Source organism: Sciurus vulgaris (genome assembly GCF_902686455.1).
Source record: "Sciurus vulgaris genome assembly, chromosome: 4".
Classification (NCBI taxonomy): Eukaryota; Metazoa; Chordata; class Mammalia; order Rodentia; family Sciuridae; genus Sciurus; species Sciurus vulgaris.
The window spans coordinates 52939038-52959306 of record NC_136464.1 but is presented as its reverse complement, the minus strand read 5'-3'; the positions used below and the strand labels follow the sequence as shown (position 1 = coordinate 52959306).

At 36.5% G+C, this 20269-nt stretch overlaps 1 protein-coding gene across 4 annotated transcripts in view; it reads left to right on the top strand.

The window, feature by feature from the left end:
• The window catches only part of ADK (adenosine kinase), a 499304-nt gene extending 479679 nt beyond the window's left edge, over positions 1 to 19625 (top strand). For all 4 annotated transcript variants that reach the window (XM_079135963.1, XM_079135961.1, XM_079135964.1 and 1 more), the window contains one exon: positions 18772 to 19625. In XM_079135963.1, coding sequence (XP_078992089.1) covers positions 18772 to 18896 — 125 coding nt within the window. In that variant the 3' untranslated portion in view covers positions 18897 to 19625. The remainder of the gene's footprint in view (positions 1 to 18771) is intronic.
• Positions 19626 to 20269: the final 644 nt, after the last annotated feature.

The window sequence follows — 20269 nt, the reverse complement described above, 5'->3', positions numbered from 1 at the left end:
CAGTTTTTGCCCAAACACTTGTTTCCATTAATATCGCATGATAACCACTCTGGCCCAAGTACAGTATCCTTTCTGCTTAATTCCCTTAGGAATTCTCCCAGCAATCCTCTGAGGGAAACGTTGGTCCTTGAGATTCTACTTCAGAACAGATTTACTTGACATGAAGGTTCTGTAGATTAAGATTTTATTTGGGGGAAAAAGATTGTTCTAGGCTTCCCTCAGGAATTTTCTAAATTGTCTTCTGTAAAAACTGCCTGTATTTCCTAAAGCTAAGAGTAGAATACAAAAAATAATGAAGAGCCTTATGTCCTTGAGGAATTGTCTAAGAAGAGTGACCAATTTCATTGTACTTATACTGATACTTATACTGATTTACTTTGTGAAAAGCTCTTCCCAAGTGGTTACAATTATTAATGAACTCCAAAGGCATGAGTGGGAAAACTGTTAGAATAGCTCATCATTTAGCTGAAACTCCTGAACAAGTTGCTCTTAATAGCCATTTTTCTGAATAGTTAAATATTCCCATGTTATTTTTAAAATAATGTCTGTCAACTTATTATAAAAGTAATATTTCTTATTATATAATATTGAAAAGATAAAAGCAAACAGAAGAAAATAAAATTACCTCAACTCTGGAAATTTATCTTTTTAGAGATGGATTTTTTGTTTTTATTGTTGGTTTGTTGTTGTTGTTATTGTTGTTGTTTGGTACCAAGGTTGAACTCAGGGGCACTCAACCACTGAGCCACATCCCCAGCCTTATTTTGTATTTTATTTAGAGACAGGGTCTCAATGAGTTGCTTAGCGCCTCACTTTTGCTGAGGCTGGCTTTGAACTCTCCATTCTCCTGCCTCATCCTCCTGAGCTGCTTGGGATTACAGGCGTGCACCACCATGTCCAGCTAGACACAATTTTTTATTTTTACTATTTTGAATAAACATGTTTCTCAAAAGTGTCGCATGGATCTGACTAAAGATTAAAAATGGAAGGACAATACATATTGCCTTTTAATAAAGTCAGGATTTGAAATCAACAAGAGTACTCTGTACTCTGCAGCTCTTCTGTAACTCTAAAATCATTTCAAAATAAAAAGGTTAAAAACAATAGATATGAGATAGATAAGCAATTGGTCATGAAACAAAAATGCTACTCTGGGGGAAAATGAAGTTTGATCATTTCCAATTACCATACCCCAAAATAATTTCCAGATAAACAGTTAAATTACAATAAACAAACTAAAAGAAAATACAGGCCAAAATCTGCCTAATTTGAAGTTATGAAAGACCTTTACCAACCTAAATTCAATGGAAAAATATTATAGAAAAGATAAATGTATTTACATAATAAAAAAGACAAATGGAGTTGGGGATGTTGCTCAGTGGTGACACTCACCTAGCATGCGTGTGGTCCTGGGTTCCAGCCACAACGCTGCAAAAAGAAAAGGAAAAATATTTACAACATATAGAGTGGATAAGCTGGGACTGTCTCTTACCACACTGAAAGAAGAGAAATACCCTACTAGATAAATAGGTAAAGTTGTCATCAGACATTTCATAAAATGGAGAAATAAAATGACTTATGAGCATATGAATTAAGCAAAAAGTATTCAAACTCTCTCTAATAAAACAAATCTCTATAAATTAAAACAGTGCTGCCTTTCACCTTTCAAATTATCAAATCAAAAATATTTTTAATAGCAAGAGTGCTACTAGGAGTATAGTTAAATGTAGTTTTTTGTTTGTTTGTTTTATTTTTACCCGCCTGAGGGGCCGATTCGAACCGGGGTCCTTGCGCATTCTAGGCGAGCGCTCTCCAAAACGAGCTATTTCTTCAGCTCAATGTAGTTTTTTTTTTAAAAGAAGCTTGGCAACATGGGCATAAATCCTGAAATTTTTTAATTACCCTTAAGTAAATTTTTTCTGGTGGGGAAGTACCAGGAATTGAACTCAGGGGCACTTGACTACTGAGCCACATACCATCCATATTTTGTATTATATTTAGAGACAGGGTTTCACCAAGTTGCTTTGTACCTTTTACTTTTACTGAAGCTGGCTTCGAACTCCTGCCTCAGCCTCCTAAGCCACTGGGATTACAGGCGTGCACCACCACCCTTAAGTAAATTTATCCTAAGGAAATCAAATATATGCCTTATGATTAGTGTTATAAGAATTTTCATCAGAGGCTGAGGCTGTAGCTCAGTGGCAGAGTGCTTGCCTAACACACATGAGGTACTGGGTTCAATCCTTAGCACCACAAAAACAAATAAAGGTATTCTGTCGTTCTACAACTATGAAAAAAGTTTTTAAAAAAGAATCTTAATCATAATGTTATAGCAATACAAAATTTTGAAACCACCCAAATATCCAATAATAACATTAAATAAAGGATGGTGTAGCCACATTTAAAAGCAGGTCTTGGGGCTGGGATTGTGGCTCAGTGGTAGAGCACTTGCCTAGCATTGGGTTTGAGCCTCAGCATAAAAAAATAACTAAATAGGGCTGGGGAGATAGCTCAGTCGGTAGAGTACTTGCCTTGCAAGCACAAGGCCCTGGGTTCAACCCCCAGCACCGCCAAAAAAAATAAAAATAAAAAAAATAAATAAAGTTATTGTGTCCATCTTCAACTAAAAATACTTTTAAATAAATAAATAAAAGCATGGTCTTCAAAAATACTTAAAGACATAGGAAAATGTTCCTAGTATACCTTATTTATTTTTTCATTCTTTCAGTACTAGAGGTTGAACCCAGGCATTACACTTTTTATTTTTTTGAGACAGATTCATGCTAAGTTGCTGAAGCTGGCCTCAAACTTGAGGCCTTCCTGCCTTAGGTAAAGTGCCCCTGGTTAGTCCCCAGTACTGGAAAAATAAATGAAAAACCAAAGTGTTGAAATACTGAAAAGGTCTGGGGTACTTTTTAGATTAAAGAAGACAAAAGGATCATGCCAACCTCAGCAACCTGAGATTCTGGATAGATTCTGCAACAAGAAAAAAAAAATCTAGGGGATACAGAGTAATCTGAGATATTTTAATATGAGCTACTTATTAAATAAAAGTAATAATATTAAATTTTTTTTCATTTCCAAGCAGTGTCACAATGAATGTCCTTCCACATATGCATTTGATATATATATGTATATGTGCATACATATATATATATTATTTGATAGGTTCTTAGAAATGGAATTACTGAACTGAAGGCTGTATGTACTTAAAATTTTCATATTGCCAAAGTGACCTTCAAAAAGGGTGCTGATTTGCACTCCGTTATATAAAAATGCTCACTTCTCTTTGATAATGCAGTGTATTAAACATTTTTATCTTTGCTACTCAGCTAAGTGAAAATTGTATATTATCTGAAAGATTTTAGATAATATATTGAGAAAAGCAGACTGCAAGGCAATATCTACAGGATAATACATATTGTATCTATGTACACATATGTGCGTATCTATATAATACAAATATGAAAACCCTTAAAACAATACAGAGAAATGTACAGCTATATAAATGCTTACATATATGTATTAAACACACACATCTATGGTAGAAAAACCTAGAAGAATATAGAGGAAATATCAAATGTAGTAACTTCCTAATTTTTAAAAACTATTAAGTGACTGTTTTATAAATATGAAATAATATATGTAACATACATATAAATAATTACAATAATATAATGAGCAGTCCTATAGCCAACCCAGGTAGAACATTTAATACCTTTGAAGCCCTTGTAAATGCAACTTTATGTCCACCTGCACCAAAAGTGACAATTTTCTAATTTGTTTGCTTACTTTTAAATGTATCACATATTTATATATTTCTAAACAATGTGAGAACTCATTGTGTTTATGCATACAGCAATCGTGTTTATTCAGTTCCATTCTACAAATAAAATATATCACAATTAATCTAGTTTGTGGCTAATGGGCACTTGGGTTGTTTCTTGCTTTTTGCATTATTAGCAATTAAACAATAAACATTCCAAAACATGTATTCTGATGTTGTAGGAGTTTCTATAGAATATATACTTAGTTTTAAAAAATGCTTAGCCTACTAGGTGATGCCAAATCATTTTCCTAATTCACTATGCCACTTTAAATTCTTACCAGCTGTACAAAAATTACAAAGCATCCTTGTCATCAAGTGGCATTGTCAGATTTTTAAATATTTGCCATCTGGGCACAATGGCATACGTGTAATCCCAACTGTTTGGAAGTCTGAGGCGAAGTATCACAAATTCAAGGCCCACCTCAGCAATTTAGGGAGACCCTATCACTAAATAAAATAAATGAAAAGGCCTGGGGATGTAGCTCAAGTGGTAGAACACCGCTGGGTTCAGTCCCAGTACTGAAAATAAATAAATACTAATCCAGCAGATCTGTAGTGGGATCTCATGATAATTTACATTTTACCTCCTTACTAGTGAGGTTGAGCATTTTATGTTTTTTTGTTTTTGTTTTTGATAAAATGGCTATTCAAAATGTTTGCCTATTTTTCTGTTGGATTTTATCTTTTTCTTAATTTCTGTAATCTCTTCATATATTCTGAATACTTGGCTTGTTTTTAAACTCTCCTTAAAGCCGTCTTTTTTTAAAAAACAAAGCTTTTCATTTTAGTACAGTTGAATCTTTCAGTCTTTTACTTTATGATTTGTGCTTTTTGTCTTACTTAAGAAACCCTCAGCAAAGTGTGGTGATGCACACCTGTCATTCCAGTGACTCAGGAGGCTGAAGCAGAAGGATCTTAAATCCAGCCAGCCTCGGCAACTTAGAACCTGTCTCAAAAGAAAAAGTGATCTCTCTCTTGCTTTTCTCTCCCCCGACTTGCTTTCTTTCTCCTCCCCGCTTTCCACTCTCTCTAGCACGCGCCCTTTCTCGTTCCCTTTCTTTTCCTCTCATTATCTCTCTTACCCTGCAGGGAGACACTCTGTTTGCTTAATAAACTCCCTTATGTGGGGAAAAAAAAAAGAAAAAGTAAAAATGGGTTGGGGAGGAGAAGGTAAATGGAGCGGGGGATGGAAGAAGAAAGGGGGGATCATGAACTGAAATTGATTTCTATGCATGTATGAGTGTGTCGAGATGAACCCAACTACTGTGCATAACCATAAAGCTCTGATTAAAAAAAAAATGGGTTGGGCATGTAACTCAGGGTACAATACTCCTGGGTTTCTTCCCCAGTGTGGAAGAGAGAGGGAGAAGAAATCCTTCTATCTCTACAACATAAAGATATTATTTATTTTCTTCTAAGCCTTACTGTTTTGTCATTCACATTTAATTCCTTGATCCATCAGGAATTCGTTTTTTGGGTTTTTTTTTTTTTGTTTGTTTGTTTGTTTTTTTAATGGAGTGAGGTCATTTTGTTTTTTCAGATTGAAAAGTTTAGGTAGTGCTAATAAACCATTGTTTACACATTTGCATCCATCTATTTAGGAGCTCTTTCCTTTTCCTTTGCAATATATATGTCTTTCTTTATGCCATTAAACACTATTATTATAGGAGGCAAGTCCCTGCTATACTGTTTCTCTGCAGTAGGAAATGTCTGACTATTCTTTTCTTGTTCTTCAGCTTTAACTTGTGGGGTTCTAAAACCTTGGTGAGACTGATTGAATTCACATTGGACATGTCATCTTAATCAAGAACCTGGCATATCTCTCCATCTAGGTTCTTTGTAGTCTTTGAATTTTTATCATTCAAAATATTTGAAGTAGCTAGGTGTGGTAGCACGTGCTTGCAGCAGCTCAGGAGGCTAAGGCAGGAGGATCACAGGTTTGAGGCCAGCCTCAAAAAAAAAAAAAAAAAGTTAAAAAAGGTCCAAGTATTTTGGCTCAGTGATTAAGCACCCCTGGGTTCAATCCCTGGCACCAAAAACAAAAAACAAACAAAACAAAGTATTTGAAGTTTTATCATTTTCTTCATTAGAGACTAGCATGACTCTGTTGCTTTTGTGTCTTTTACCAAATTACATATTTTGAAATGTTGCTGTTATATATAAATGAATGAATAATGAGCTTGTGTATATCTCATGTATCCAAGGATCTTTCTAGACTCTCTTATTTAGTTTAGCAATTCAAGGATATTTTGGCAATTTTCTTTAAACAAAGCTATTAACTGAAAATATTGACAAATCTCTATCTTCTTGTATACATGTGTGTGTGTGCATACATATTTTACATATATGTGTATTTCAAAGTTTCGGTGCTCTTGTTAGGACTTTTGTAGGACTACATGCATGTTTTATTTATCTTCTGTGTACTTTTTTCCACATTTTCTACAGTGATTGGATAGCACGTCTGCATTCAGAAGACCAACTTTTCCCCCTTGTTTTCATCCTTCCCGCACCCATAGTGCCAGGGAGCAACCCAGGGCCTCATGCGTGCTAGGTGAGCACTCTGCCACTGAGCTTTGCTTTTTGTGTTTGGTATTAAGAGTTGAACCCAGGTGCAATTTATCACTGAGCCACATCCCCAACCCTTTTATTTTTTATTTTATTTTATTTTTTATTTTTTTGTATTTTGAGACAGGGTCTCGATGAGTTGCTTAGGGCCTTGCTAAGTTGCTGAGGCTGACTTTTGAACTTGTGATCCACCTGCCTCAGCCTCCTGAGTCACTGGAATTACAGGCATGCACCACCACACAGGGCAAGATTTTTTAACGTTATGTGTATGTATTGTGGTCAACTGCATATTAAAAGTCTCTGGGAACTATATAAGAAGATACAGTCACTGACAAGTACTTTTACAGTATTTTTGGTGAGACAATTTCAGAATACTATAAGATACTGACACTTTAAAAACTGGATTAAAGCTAGTTATGGTGGCACATGCCTGTAATCTCAGAGGCTTGGGAGACTGAGGCAGGAGGATTGTAAGTTTGAGACCAACCTCAGCAACTTAGCGAGGCTCTAAGGACTTGTCAAGACCCTGTCTCAAAATTTTAAAAAACAAAAAAAGGCCTGGGGGTGTAGCTCACTGGTAAAAGGCCTCTGGGTCAATTCCTGGAACCAAAAAAACAAAACAACAACAACAAAAAATTCCATTCTTCCCCATTTAGAATGTCAGTGTGCTTTTTGATGTTGAAGGTGAAATGAACAGTGCTGGAGTCTCCTGGGTTTTAGTTCCAGTCACCATGAAAACTGTCAGTGAAGGAGATGTATAGGAAAAGACAAAACTGACTTATAGATTTTGGGTTTTTTCCTCCTAAAATATCCCTCTTTTTAAGTGACTCCATTAAGGGTTTCATACCCACTAAAAGTATTTCCCAGTTCTCTATAAAAGGCTCTAAGAAAATTCAAGATGTTGCATCTCATCTGTTGTAACTAAGTAGAATTTGAGCTGCTTACATTAGGAAATCCTACTGCATTCGTCCTACATCAACAATTCCATCTCTGTGTGATCTGAGGAAATCAGTTTAGCACTTCCTGTCTTTACACCATTTGATATTTCAGGCTTCATCTCAGTTACTAGGTAGGGCTGAGCAAAAATGGATCACACTCTTTAACATCAGTAAAGTCTAAATAAAGTCAACCAGAAGACAATATACTGTATCCACTGTTAATGGAAAAAGATTTATTTGGAAAGATTATATTCCAAGATTCAGAGCCCGCCAGTAGCAACCCTAAGAACCAAATTCAGTATCAGCAAGAAGTTCTCACTCACCTTAAGCCTCAATAGCTAGAGGACCTACCATCCATAACACAGCCTAAAGCTGGAAAAAGTCTGAGGCCCTGGAATAAGGCTTTCTTTAAAAGGATCAGAGGAGAGAAGGAGCCAAAGTAGACCTGTATGGATAATGTGTTCCTTGTTCTCTAGTGTAGACCCCTGCGATTCCTGGTCCCTTGGCTGTGGGGAGGTGCTGGGGATTGAACCCAGGGCCTTGTGCTTGCAAGGCAAGCACTCTACCAACTGAGCTATATCCCCAGCCTTATGCCTTTTATTCTTAAGGTGATATACTGATAAGCCATAGGCAATGGCACTAGCAAAAAGAACTCCAAAGAGACTTTCATATTGAACACACATACCAAGTCAGTTACTTGAGATTTTGCTTCTTGGATTCTTGGTAAGTCCAAAATCTTTACTTAAAAAGAGCAAACTGCTTTTTAAAAATTTTACATCTACTAGCCATATTTATCTGCTATAATGTTTACCAAGTACACTCTGAGCCTGAGGCAATATTTCAGTGAATGAAATATAAATAAACACTTTGTTTACTTGTTAACACAGTATTTGTATATGTTAATACCCTATTACTCTTGGTATTTTTCCTGAAAAATACATTATTGGAATAATATTCTAAAGTGTAAAGAATTTTTTAAATGGAGAGAGGGGGCAAGATCCTATAGAAAATTAAGCAAAATTTAAAAACAAACAGTTCCCAGAAAGATTTGTTCTTTAAACATATAAAAATGTTGTTTCACTCATAATCAGAGAAGTTCTAATTAAAATTATATTGAAATATCATCTCTAACCCCTCACTGACAAAAAATTCAGAAGCTGAACAGTCCATTCTGTTGGTAAGGTTGTGGAAAAATAGGCACTGTGCATTACTAGTGCAAATACAAAATAATTCAACTCCTATGAAAGGGAATTTGGCAATACCTAACAAACACACATACTTCCACCTGGTAATTCTTCCTCTGGAAATCTATCCTTTCCAGGTTCATCCCTAACAACATATAAATGTGTATGCAAATGATTATTCATTGCAACACTACTTTTAATTTCAAAACATTAGAGACCGTATAACAATCTCCACACATAGGAAATGGATTGAATAAACTAGTGTGTCTACATATTGAGATACTATGCAGCTGGGAAAAGGGAAGGCAGAATTGAGGATGTAGCTCAGTACTAGAGCACTAGCCTAGAAAATGTGAGGCCCTGAGTTGAATCCCCAGCACTGCTAAAAAACAAAAGGAAAAAGAAAAAAGATCTCTGAATGGATGCGGAATGATTTCCAAGAGATATTTTTAAGTGAAAAAAGCAAAGTTCAGAAGAGCGTAGTGTGGCACTTCCTGTGTTTGTTGGTAAGCATATGTATTTGTGCTTACCTTTACCAAAGGACTACAGGAGAACAAACCAGAAGCCAGCAAATTTGGTCACCTACAGATGGGAGCACAGGGTAAAGCAGAGTGGCATTTCTCTGCATATATCTTTTATAGAGCTTTTATTTTTGGAAACATGTTAATATTTTACATATTTTTAGGAGAACTAAAAACAAAGATAGAAGGGAAGAGGGAATACTGGAAACAAACTACAATGTGTGAACCTAATTTTTTTTTTTCCAATCTTTTAAGTAGAATAAGCCCCCAAAATGGGGTAAAAAAGAGAATTACTCTAACATACTGAATGTAGTATCTGACTACATGGGAGAAAAGCAAACCAATCCTCAATCCTTTTTAGTAGGTTTGTGGGTTTTTTAATTGTTAGGGGTGAAATGATTGGGGACAGGAGTGGGGAGCACTATCGGCAGTTTAACCCAGGAGAGTTCCACCATTGCACCCAGCCCTTTTTATTTTAAAACCGCATCTCGCTAAGTTGCCCAGGTGGGCCTCAAACTCATGACCCTCCTGCCTCAGCCTCCCCAGTAGCTGGGATTGTAGGAATGCACCACTGCTCCTGGCCTAGGAGTGAAATGATTCTGAAGCTATTTCAGGTGTACTAAAAAATTGAATAAATTAATGCAATGATGTTGTTGAGAGCTAGTGTTCCGACTGTAGAAGAAAGAACATACAAGTCATGGGATAGGGAAAAGCAGGGGGAGACCCCTGCAGAGACTGGGATTGGTGTCAACTCAGTTTGCGAAATTGGTCAGTCTGTATACGTGTGTATGTGCATCTGTTTATGGATTTCGGTGTATGTGTGGATGCATGCTTCCTAGCTCTGCTAACACAGTGTAGAGCTAAGAGCCCAGTGGCACCCAGATCTTATTCTCCAATACCATTCCTTGAGAAAAACAACCAAGTATCCTTGGAGAAAGGGCTGATTCCAGAGTATAGCTGAGCCCAGAACGTTATACCAGAAAGTAAGGAAGTGCTCAAAAATAAAGTCAGGGCCAAGGGCACAAGAACCAACATGAAGGGGCTCCCATTGGCAAAAACTGGGACATATTTAGTACTCAGAGGCTGTGAAGAATTCCAACCATTATTTTTAAAATATCTGTGCGTCATGGAGGCGCATACCTAATTATGTATTTAGTTTGGTCATGATGTTTAGGTTTTAGTGCATTTAATGTGAATAAAGACATTTCATTTTAAACTGCTTGTTAAGAAATTGTCCATAATAAATATAATGAAATAAAAATTATTGTAGAAAAAAAAAAAAACTTTTTTTAATACAGTGCTGGGGATCAAACCCAGGCCCTGGTTCATACTAAGTAAGCTCTCTACCAGTGAGTTTCATCCCCGGCCCTTCATATTTATTCACAATAAATTTTTAAAAATAATAAATGGAAGAAAGGGGTAATTTCTTGCTTACAGAAGAATGCCAAGGGCTAACTAGTAAGTGTGAATGATTTGCTGCAATGGAAAATCGTCACGATCGGAGTTGCTTCAGTTAAGCATCATGACTGGAACCAGGAATCGGGCATGGTGGCGCACACCTGTAGTCCCAGCCACTCAGGAGGCTGAGGCAGCAGGATCCCAAGTGCCAGACCAGCCTGGGCAACTTAAAGAGACACTGTCTCAAAATAAAAAGAGCTGGGGATAGGGGATATGGCTCAGTGGTAGAGAACTTGCCCAGCTTGCGCAAGGCCCTAGGTTCTATCCCTGGCACCACCAAAAAAAAAAAACAAAAAACCTGAATAGATATTAAATCTGAAGCTGAGATGGGGACTTGTGTCATGTGGTGCTAGGGATTGAACCTAGAGCCTTGCACATGGCATGGGCGCTGCCCCAGGAATGGGGATTTTAGATGAGGAACTGAAGCCGGCATGGTCTTTTCATAGACTGTTAGATGCAAAGAAAAAAATTTATATATAGTAGAGAAATAGGACAGCATCTTGATCAGGTGATCAAATTAATTGCACCAGTGAACAGCAGATGGAATGACATGCCTCTCAATATCATATCCTGGGAAGGACACAAAATAATGTATGTAGTAATCTGGCCAGTGATGCATAATCTGGATTTAATCATAAAGAAATATCAGGCAAATTCAAAATTAGAACGACTTTATTAAAAAGAGGGTAGGAGATGACTATTCTTCCATGTCACATAAGTCTGAGGAAATGCTCCAGATTAAAGAAGACAAAAAGACGTAGAGTTAAATCCTAAACTAGGTTCCATTTTTCCAAGGAAAAATTGCTATAAAGGACATTATTTGGTAATTGACAAAGTTGGAATATGGACAATAGATTACTGAAGTTGGACTGTGGCTCTATAAGATAATATCTCATTCCCAGAAGAACTTATCAAAGAATTTGGAGGTAAAAAACCATATTAATGCAGCTCACTCTCAAATAGTTGAGAGGAAAAAATCTTACAATAGAAAAAACACATGCAAATGGAGCAAAACGTAATAAGCACATCTGAGTGAAGGATACGGAGGTCTTTATATCTTATTTTTATTCCATAGTATAGTATATATAGTATTCTACAGTATTATATACTAATTTTATTTTTATTTCATCTGAACTTAAGATTTAACTTTTTTTAAAAAAATATACTTTGATTAGGCTAATGTTTGAAAATCTAAACTTAAAATCATATTGGAAATATTATGCTAAATGACATAAAGCAGACATTAAAGAACAGGTATTGTGTGATCTCTTCCATGAGCTACCTAGAACAAGCAAATTCACTGAGACTGAATGTAAAACAGCAGTTCCCAGGGACCAAGGAATGGGGAGTCACCGTTTATGGGTACAGAATTTCTGTGGGGGTGATGAAAAAGTCCTAAAAATGGGTGAAGGTGATAGTCGCACATTTCAAATGCTCTTAAGGCCACTGAGTTGTACATTTAAAAATTGTTAAAATAGTAAATATTATGTTTCATATGTTTTACACAATGAAGTATCTTGGGGATGTTTGCTTATTCATATTTTAAAAGAATTCTTTACAGTTCTTTCAATATAAGTTCCTTTTGTTTAAATAACTTTATACAACTTTTCAGATTCATATCAGCTACTTCTTGGAGGTTCTACTTACAATTGATTTTGTCTTATCTTTAGTTCATCTTAGTTGGTTTTTAAAAATAGATTATTAAAAAGGTGGGAGTCACCTGGGGTGAAGTCTTAGCTTTTTTCAGTATTCAGGTTTTCCACTTGTCTAAGCAAATGACTCTTTGGAGGACTTCATTTCATTCATCAGCCCACTCTTCACTTAGAAAGACGATGCTGGTACTTATGCCTCACAAAAATATTCCATAAACATAAGCTTTTCTTTTTCTCACAAAGACCAGAGCAAGAGGAATGAGGAAAACAGATGTTGCTTATAAGGCCTCTAATAGACGTGTTTCCATTGTAAGCTGATCTGACTCTGAATTTGGCATCTGCTCCATTCACTGTGTGGGCTGAGCATTTTAGTCTCATAGTTTGGCAGAAAGTTAATATTGACCTTTGACTATTACCTGAAAACTGAATGATAAAAATACTCTTGCTAAACCTCTGGAGAGAGTGATCTCACACATAGTGTAAGCAAATGTCTTCAAAATACGTCACTCTGTTAACCAAATTAATTTTATTCTTTAATGGGAATATTTATTTTATCAAATATAGAGCATTCCCCAAATCTAACTGGCAAAGTCTGTGTGGTCAGAATGGTTAAAGAGGAACGACATAAATCTGTCGCAATGCTCTCCACAGGTCATTATACCACAGCTTCTCAATTAACCTTCACCCCCCAGGCTGCCCAGGGCCTAAGGGAAGGCCGAGAAGTCTGGCCACAGAGCAGTTTCTCATTATTGTCTGTTCTGAGTATTTAAGCTCTGCTACAGCAGCTCAGGTTTCCCCTAAGGGGAAAGTAGCCCAGGGTTTTCTGTTCGTGACCTATCTTATTTGTAACTACACTTTTTTATTTTTTTAAAGTTTTATTACAGTGTAATTGGCATACAATAAACTACCCATATTCAAAATGTACAATTTTATAAATTTTGACATATATATTCCCATGAAACCATCACAACGGGCATATCCACTACTCCCCTACCCTTTTATAATTCTGCCTTCCACCCCCTCTCATTCATTTGAATTGTTTCCATTTGGGGTTTATTACAAATAAAAGCACCTGGGAATGTTCATTTACAAGTCTTTTTGTAGATATGTGCTTTAATTTATCTTGGGTAAATACCTAGAAATAGATTGACTTGTCATATGGTAGCTATGATTAACTTTTTAAGACACAGACAAATGGTTTTCCAAGCTGGTCTTATCATTTTACATTCCCACAATAACTGATTCCAATCAGTCCCACATCCTTCCCAGCACTTGGTATGATTAGTCTTTTAGTTTTGTTTTACAGTGCTGGGGATCAAACCCAGGTCCTCAGGCATGCTAGGCAAGCACCCCACCACTAAGATACACCTCCAGCATTTTTTTTTTTTTTTTTTTTAAGACCGCTCTCGCTAAATTGCCCAGGCTGGCCTTGAATTTGTAATGGTCCTGCCTCTGTTTCCCAGCTGCTTGGCAAACAGTGGACCTAGTTAGTCTTTTTAATTTTAGCCATTCTAATGGGTATGCAGTGGTATCTAATTGTGATTTTAATATGCATTTCTTTAATGAATAACTATGTTGAACATCACATGCTTATTTAGCATCTGTTTCTCTTCTTTGCTAAAATGTTCAGCATTTTGGCCCATTTTTTGTTGACGTTTCTTGTTACTGAGGTGCAAGTGTTTGCTTTTGAGGAAGTCCAAATTACTGTGTCTTCTACAAAAGTTTGCACATTTTACAACTTACTAAGTTAGAAAACCCAAGGTACATGCCTATCATCCCAAATACTCAGGAGACTGAGGCAGAAGGATCTGAAGTTTGAGGGCTAGCTCAGCAACTTAGTGAAACTCTGTCTCAAAATGAAAAATAAGAAGGGCTGGGATGTAACTCAGTGGTAAAGTACCCCTGAATTCAATCACTAATACAAAAAAAAAAAACCCATAGATTTTCTTCTATGTATTTCTCTCAATGTTTCATAGATTTATCTCTTGCAATTTAAGTCTATGATTCATTTCAAGGCAATTTTTATAAAGGTTATTAGGTAAAAGTTGAAGTGGCATTTCACATATGGCATTCTTATATAATTTTGTTTAAAAGATTATCTTTTTTCCATTAAGTTGCTTTGGCACTTTTGTCAAAAAGCAATTGGTTGGGGACTGGTGTTGTGGCTCAGTGGTAGAGCACCTGCCTAGCATGTGTGAGGCACTGGGTTCCATCCTCAGCACCGCATATTAAAAATAAATAAAGGTTCATCAACAACTAAAAATATGTATAAAAAATGTTTTAAAAAAAGCAATTGATCAAGCTAGAGTTGTGGCTCAGTGGTAGAGTGCTTCCCTAGCATGCATGAGACACTGGGTTCAATTTTTGGTGAAAGAAAGCACCACATATAAATAAATAAAATAAATGTCCATTGACAACTAAAAAAATAATTAAAAAAAAAAAAAAAGCTGTTCGTCTTGTCAGGCAACATGGCACATGCAGGTATTCCCAATGACGTGGGAGGAGGATTCCAAGTTCATAAGCCAGCTTCAGCAACTTAGAAAGACCCTCAGCAATTTAGCAAGACCCTGTCTCAAAACAGAAAAAGGGCTGGAAATGGTCCTTAGTAATAAAATGCCCCTGAGTTTAAAACAAGTACAAAAAAGAAAAAAGAAAGAAAGAAAAGAAAAGGAAAAAAAGCAATCAGTCTTCTAGATGTAGGTTTATTTCTATACTCTGTTCCTTCCATTGATATATATATTTATCTTTATGCCAACATTGTAGGATCTTGATTGGCATAGTTTTGAAAACATGTAGTATAAGTCTTCTGGCTTTGCTCTTCATTTCCTAAGCTCTGTTTTGACTAATTTAAGTCCTTTGAATTTTCATATAAATTTTAGAAGCAACTTGTTAATTCCTATAAGAAAACTTGCTGGCTGGGTGTGGTGGCACATGTCTGTAGAACCAGAAACTCTGGAGACTGATGCAGGAGGATCGCAGTTTTGAGGGCAACCAGGGCAATTTAGTGAGACCCTGTCTAAAAGTGAAAAATAAAAAGGGCTGGGGCCCTTGGGTTCAATGCTCAGCGCCACAAAAAAAAAAAAAGAAAGAAAGAAAGAAAAGAAAAAGCCTGCTAGAATTTTGATTCATATCATATTGGATCAGTAAAAATATCTTCATAACTGATAAGAATATTGAATCTTCTGACTTATGAGCCCTTTATATCTGTCCATTTATTTAGGTTTCTTTTGTTATCCTTAGAACTGTTTTGTTATTTTCAGTGTGCAGGCAAATTTGATGCTGTGGGTAAACAGTATTTTAACATGCATTCAAAGTGTTCATTGCTAGTTTATGTAATTACAGCCCATATATACACATTCATTTATTATCAATATAGATATTCAGTTGATTTTTATTCATAGATTTTATATTCTCCAATTTTACTAAACTCATGTAGTAGTTCCAAGTTTTCTAGAGTCTGTAGGATTTTCAAACTAGACTAGGATTTCTCATCCTTGATATTAATGACAATGTAGGATGTTTGGCATCATCCCTGGCCTGGATAGACATAACACCTCCTAATCTAGTTGTGATAACTAAAATATCTTCAGACATGGCCAAATATCCCTTCAGGGTCAAAACCACCCACTTTGGAGAACCACAGGCATAAACTATCATGCCATCTGCAGCCAGTGGTGCACACCTATAATCCCAGGGACTCTGGAGGCTGAGGCAGGAGAATCACGAGTTCAAAGCCAGCCTCAACAAAAGTGAGGCCCTGTCTCTAAATAAAATACAAAATAGAGCTGGTGATGTGGCTCAGCAGTCAAGTGCCCCTGAGTTCAATCCCCAGGACCCAAAAAAACAAAAAAACAAAACAAAAAAAACTGCCATCTGCAAACAGTGACAGTTTTACTTCTGTTCTTGATCCTTTTTTTTTTTTTTTTCTTTCTTTCTTTCTTTCATGCTGGGTATTGAATTGATCCAGAGTCACTTTACCACTGAGCTACATACTCATCCCTTTTTAATTTTGAATCAGAGTCTTGCTAAGTTGCTTAGACTGACCTGGAATTTGTGATCCTTCTTCCTCTGCCTTAAGTAGTGTTCTTAAGAGGAAAATGTTTCCATCATTCACCATTAAGTATTATATTAGCCATGCGGTAGTACACATCTGTAATTCCAGCAACTCGGCATGCTGAAGCACGAAGATTGCAAGTTCAGGGCCAGCCTCAGCAACTTAGTGAGACCCTGTCTCAAACTAAAAAATAAAAAGGACTGGCAAAGTGGGTTCATTGCCCAGAACCCCTCTGTCAAAAAAGAGAGAGAGAAACGGAGAACTTGGCAGTAAGTTTTCATAAGTGCTCTTTATCAGGATGAGAATATTTGCTTCTATTCCTGTTTTGCCCAAAGTTTTTATTAGAGATATATGTTTGAAGTTGTCAAATACTTTTTCTGCCTCTAATAAGATGACCTTCTAAGGACTTCTTTTTTTTTTTTTTTTTTTTTTTTTTTTTGGGTGCTGGGGATCGAACCCAGGGCCTTCTGCTTGCAAGGCAAGCACTCTACCAACTGAGCTATCTCCCCAGCCCCAGGACTTCTTATTTAATCTGATAAATTATGTTGATTTTTAAATATTAAACCAACCTTGCATTCCTAAAGTAAACCCTACTTTATCGTGATTTACTATATTTTTAATATATTGTTACATTTGATTTCCTAAATAGAATATTTATGACTATATTCATAAGGAGTATTGGTATATAGTTTTCTGATTTGGGTACTAGAATAATGCTGACCTTAAATGAGCTGGAAAATATTTCTTTTTGTTTTCGTTGTTGTTTTATTTTTTTGTTTTTTGTTTTTTGTTTTTAATTTTCTAAAGAGTTCGTGTATCATTGGCATCATTTTTATTAAATGTTTGGTAGAATTTAATATCTGAAATTTTCTTTATAGAATGCTTTTTGCAATAAAATCAATATTTTTAATAGATTTAGGGCTATTCAAATTATCCAAATGAGTTTTGATAGTTTGCATCTTTCAAGAAATTTGTCCTATTCACCTGACTTGTCAGCTTTTGGCTTAAGTTGTTAGTTATGTCTCCTAATTATCATTTTAATATAAACAGACTCTGTAGTGTACCTGTGACATCCCTAAGACTGGCAATCGTGTGCTCCTCTCCCTCAGCACTCTGCCTGGAGATCTGTCAGTGTGGGCCTAACCACACCCCCAGGTCCATCTTCTCAGCTCATGGAGACCTTTGGGATCTGCCTAGGCTATCCCTCCTTGTGTTTTGGCCTCATAATTCTAGGCAGTTATGTTACTCAGCTTTTCATTGGTGTGACCAAAATACCTGATAAGAACAACGTAGAGGAGGAAAGATTTATTTTGACCCAGTTTCAGAGGTTGAGTCCTTACTTGGCTGGATTCAAGGCAGAAATGTGGCAGAAGCATGGCAGAGGAAAACTGCTCAGTCCATGTCCCCGAAGAGGCTGCGAGAGAGAGCGAAGAGGGCTGGGGTGTGGCTCAGTGGTGGAGGCTGGACTGGCCTGTGTGAGGCACTGGGTTTGAGTCTCAGCACTGCGTATAAATAAATGAATAAAATAAAAGTCTATCAACATCTAAACAATATATATTTTTTAAAAAGAGAAAGAAAAGAGACTAGGACAAGATATACCCGTCCAGGGCATACCCCCAGTGACTTGCTTCCTTCCACTAGGTCCCACCTCCCAGAGGTCCACTCAGCTACCCATTTGAAGGATTTATCCACTGATGAGGTCGTGATCCAATTATTTCCTAAGCACCCCACCTCTCTACCTTGACGCACCAGGGACCATACATTCAACACATGAGCTTTGGAGTGGGAGCGCTATTCCAGATCCAAACCATAACAGTAGTAAACTAGAGCAATTTTACGTTTTACCTTGTTTGTTCCCTTCTTTCATGAATCCTTTGTGGCTGCTGTCCTGTATTTGAACAACTTTTTTTTTTTAATATTTTGTCTTTGTTTTAGTCATTTCTGGAGAAAGAGTAAATCTGGCTCCTTTTATTTCCATCTTGGTCAGAAGCAGAAGTCCTCAATGCTATTTTCTACTTTTTTGTAATTTATTTTAATGTCATGCTGGTCCTTGGTGCTTGACTACAGACATCATTTCACTGCTGCTTCTGGGATTGAAAGGGAGATGTGAGTTACTTCATAACTTCACCTCAGAACTGTATTTGGAGAGATAGCCAGATAATAGAATCTTCTCCAAAAAGCAATAGAATAGTAATAACAACAATACAGAGGAAAGGGGAGAAAGAGAGCTAGTAAATTATTAGAGGTTAGACCGCAGGTAACATTATTTAGCCACTAGTTTTTTATGACCTTTTAATCCCAAAGTGAAAGAAAAGCATGGTAGGTTCAGCTTAGACAGACCAGGTTGATTTGATGAGAAACTGTCGTGCCCCAACTTGAGTTCTTCAGGAGAAATATTAGGGGAAGATAATGATGTTTAAAGAGAGACCTCTCTAACCCTGGGAGGCTTGCGACTTACTTCCAAGGCTGAAGTGAGATCTAGGTGCTCACGCCATACTTTGCTCTGACCCACTGACATTTCTGATGCTGTTACATAATACTCACGTTCCTCCTTTTTGTCTGTGTTGTAGGTTTTCTGTCCCAGCTGGTCTCTGATAAACCTCTGACTGAATGCATCCGTGCCGGCCACTATGCAGCAAATGTCATAATTAGGCGAACTGGCTGCACCTTTCCTGAGAAGCCAGATTTCCACTGATGGAGAAGCAGTTAACCCAGGCCCAGGAGTACAGACACTGCCCTGATTGCTTCCTGAGAATTCCCACATTAATAAAGAAGAAAATTACCTGCTATCTTTCCTACTATAATAATGTTCATTCTTAATTTAGAGGGTACAATAGTGCTTGTAGAATCTTTAGTCTCTCAACAACCTGGGGAAAAAAAAAAAAAGTTTATTTCCTTAGTTTGTTAATGCCTCTTAAATGTCAGTTACGTGGGAATATAACATTTCAGTAGAAATTTTTATTTCATTTTCAATTACTTGTAAATTCATGTGTGTGCAGTAAATTGATCCGTTTCTTTACATTTCTGCTTTGAATGCAGATGCAATTTAATATAATAGATTTTTTAAAGAAATTAATCCTAAAACATCAATCTTTAGCTTTTTATATAAATATATTTAATTTAGGAGTGTGAGTGGCACACATGGATAAATGTACCACATCTACACATGACAAATGGTCAGATAAGGTACAGAAATGTTTATCTTGCCAAATTATTCTAAATAGTCTCTTCAGTGTGTACTCAAACATATAATGAACTTTGGATTATTGAATAATTTGCCAAATTGTAGGTTGTATTACAATATTCAAAGTATGACCTTATGCTTACTTATGGTACTCTGTAATTTGATACAAATAAAAACTTGTCATATAGGAATTTTTTCTGTCTTTGACCTATGCTCAATAAAATTAAGGAAGAAAAATTATTATTTAGTATTGACCCTGAAGTGAGATCTAATTTGTTGATATGGTTGGGAAGAAAGAATATAATATGCAGCAAAATAACAGTATTGAGCCAGACACGGTGGTGCGTGCTTGTAATCCCTGCTGAGGCAGGAGGACACAAGTTCTAGGCCATCCTAGAGACCCTGTCTCAAAAAGAGCTGGGGATAATGCTCAGTGGTGAGGCACCCCTGAGTTCAGTCCCCAGTACCACAAAGCAAAAAATAAAGAAAGAGAACAATATTGAATAAGCAGAAGAAAGAACCAGCAACCTTGAAGACTCATGTTAATTGAAATTATCCAGTCTGAGGAACAGAAAACAAGAGTAGAGACAAATAAGCAGAAACTAAAAGACCCAGGGGACACCATCCAGCATCAATAGAATGCTAATCACATGAACTCAAATATCAGGAAAGAGAAAGAAAAAGGAGCAGAAAGAATATTTGATAAAAAAAATGGCTGTAAACTCCCCAACTTTGGTGCCAAACATTAATACACATCCAATAGGGTCAGCAAACTCCAAACAGGATAAACTCAGAGAACCAGTATGAAGCACAGCACGTCAAAAAACAAAGGAAAAACCAGATGCAGTGACAACACCTGCAATCCCAGCAACTCAGAAGGCTAA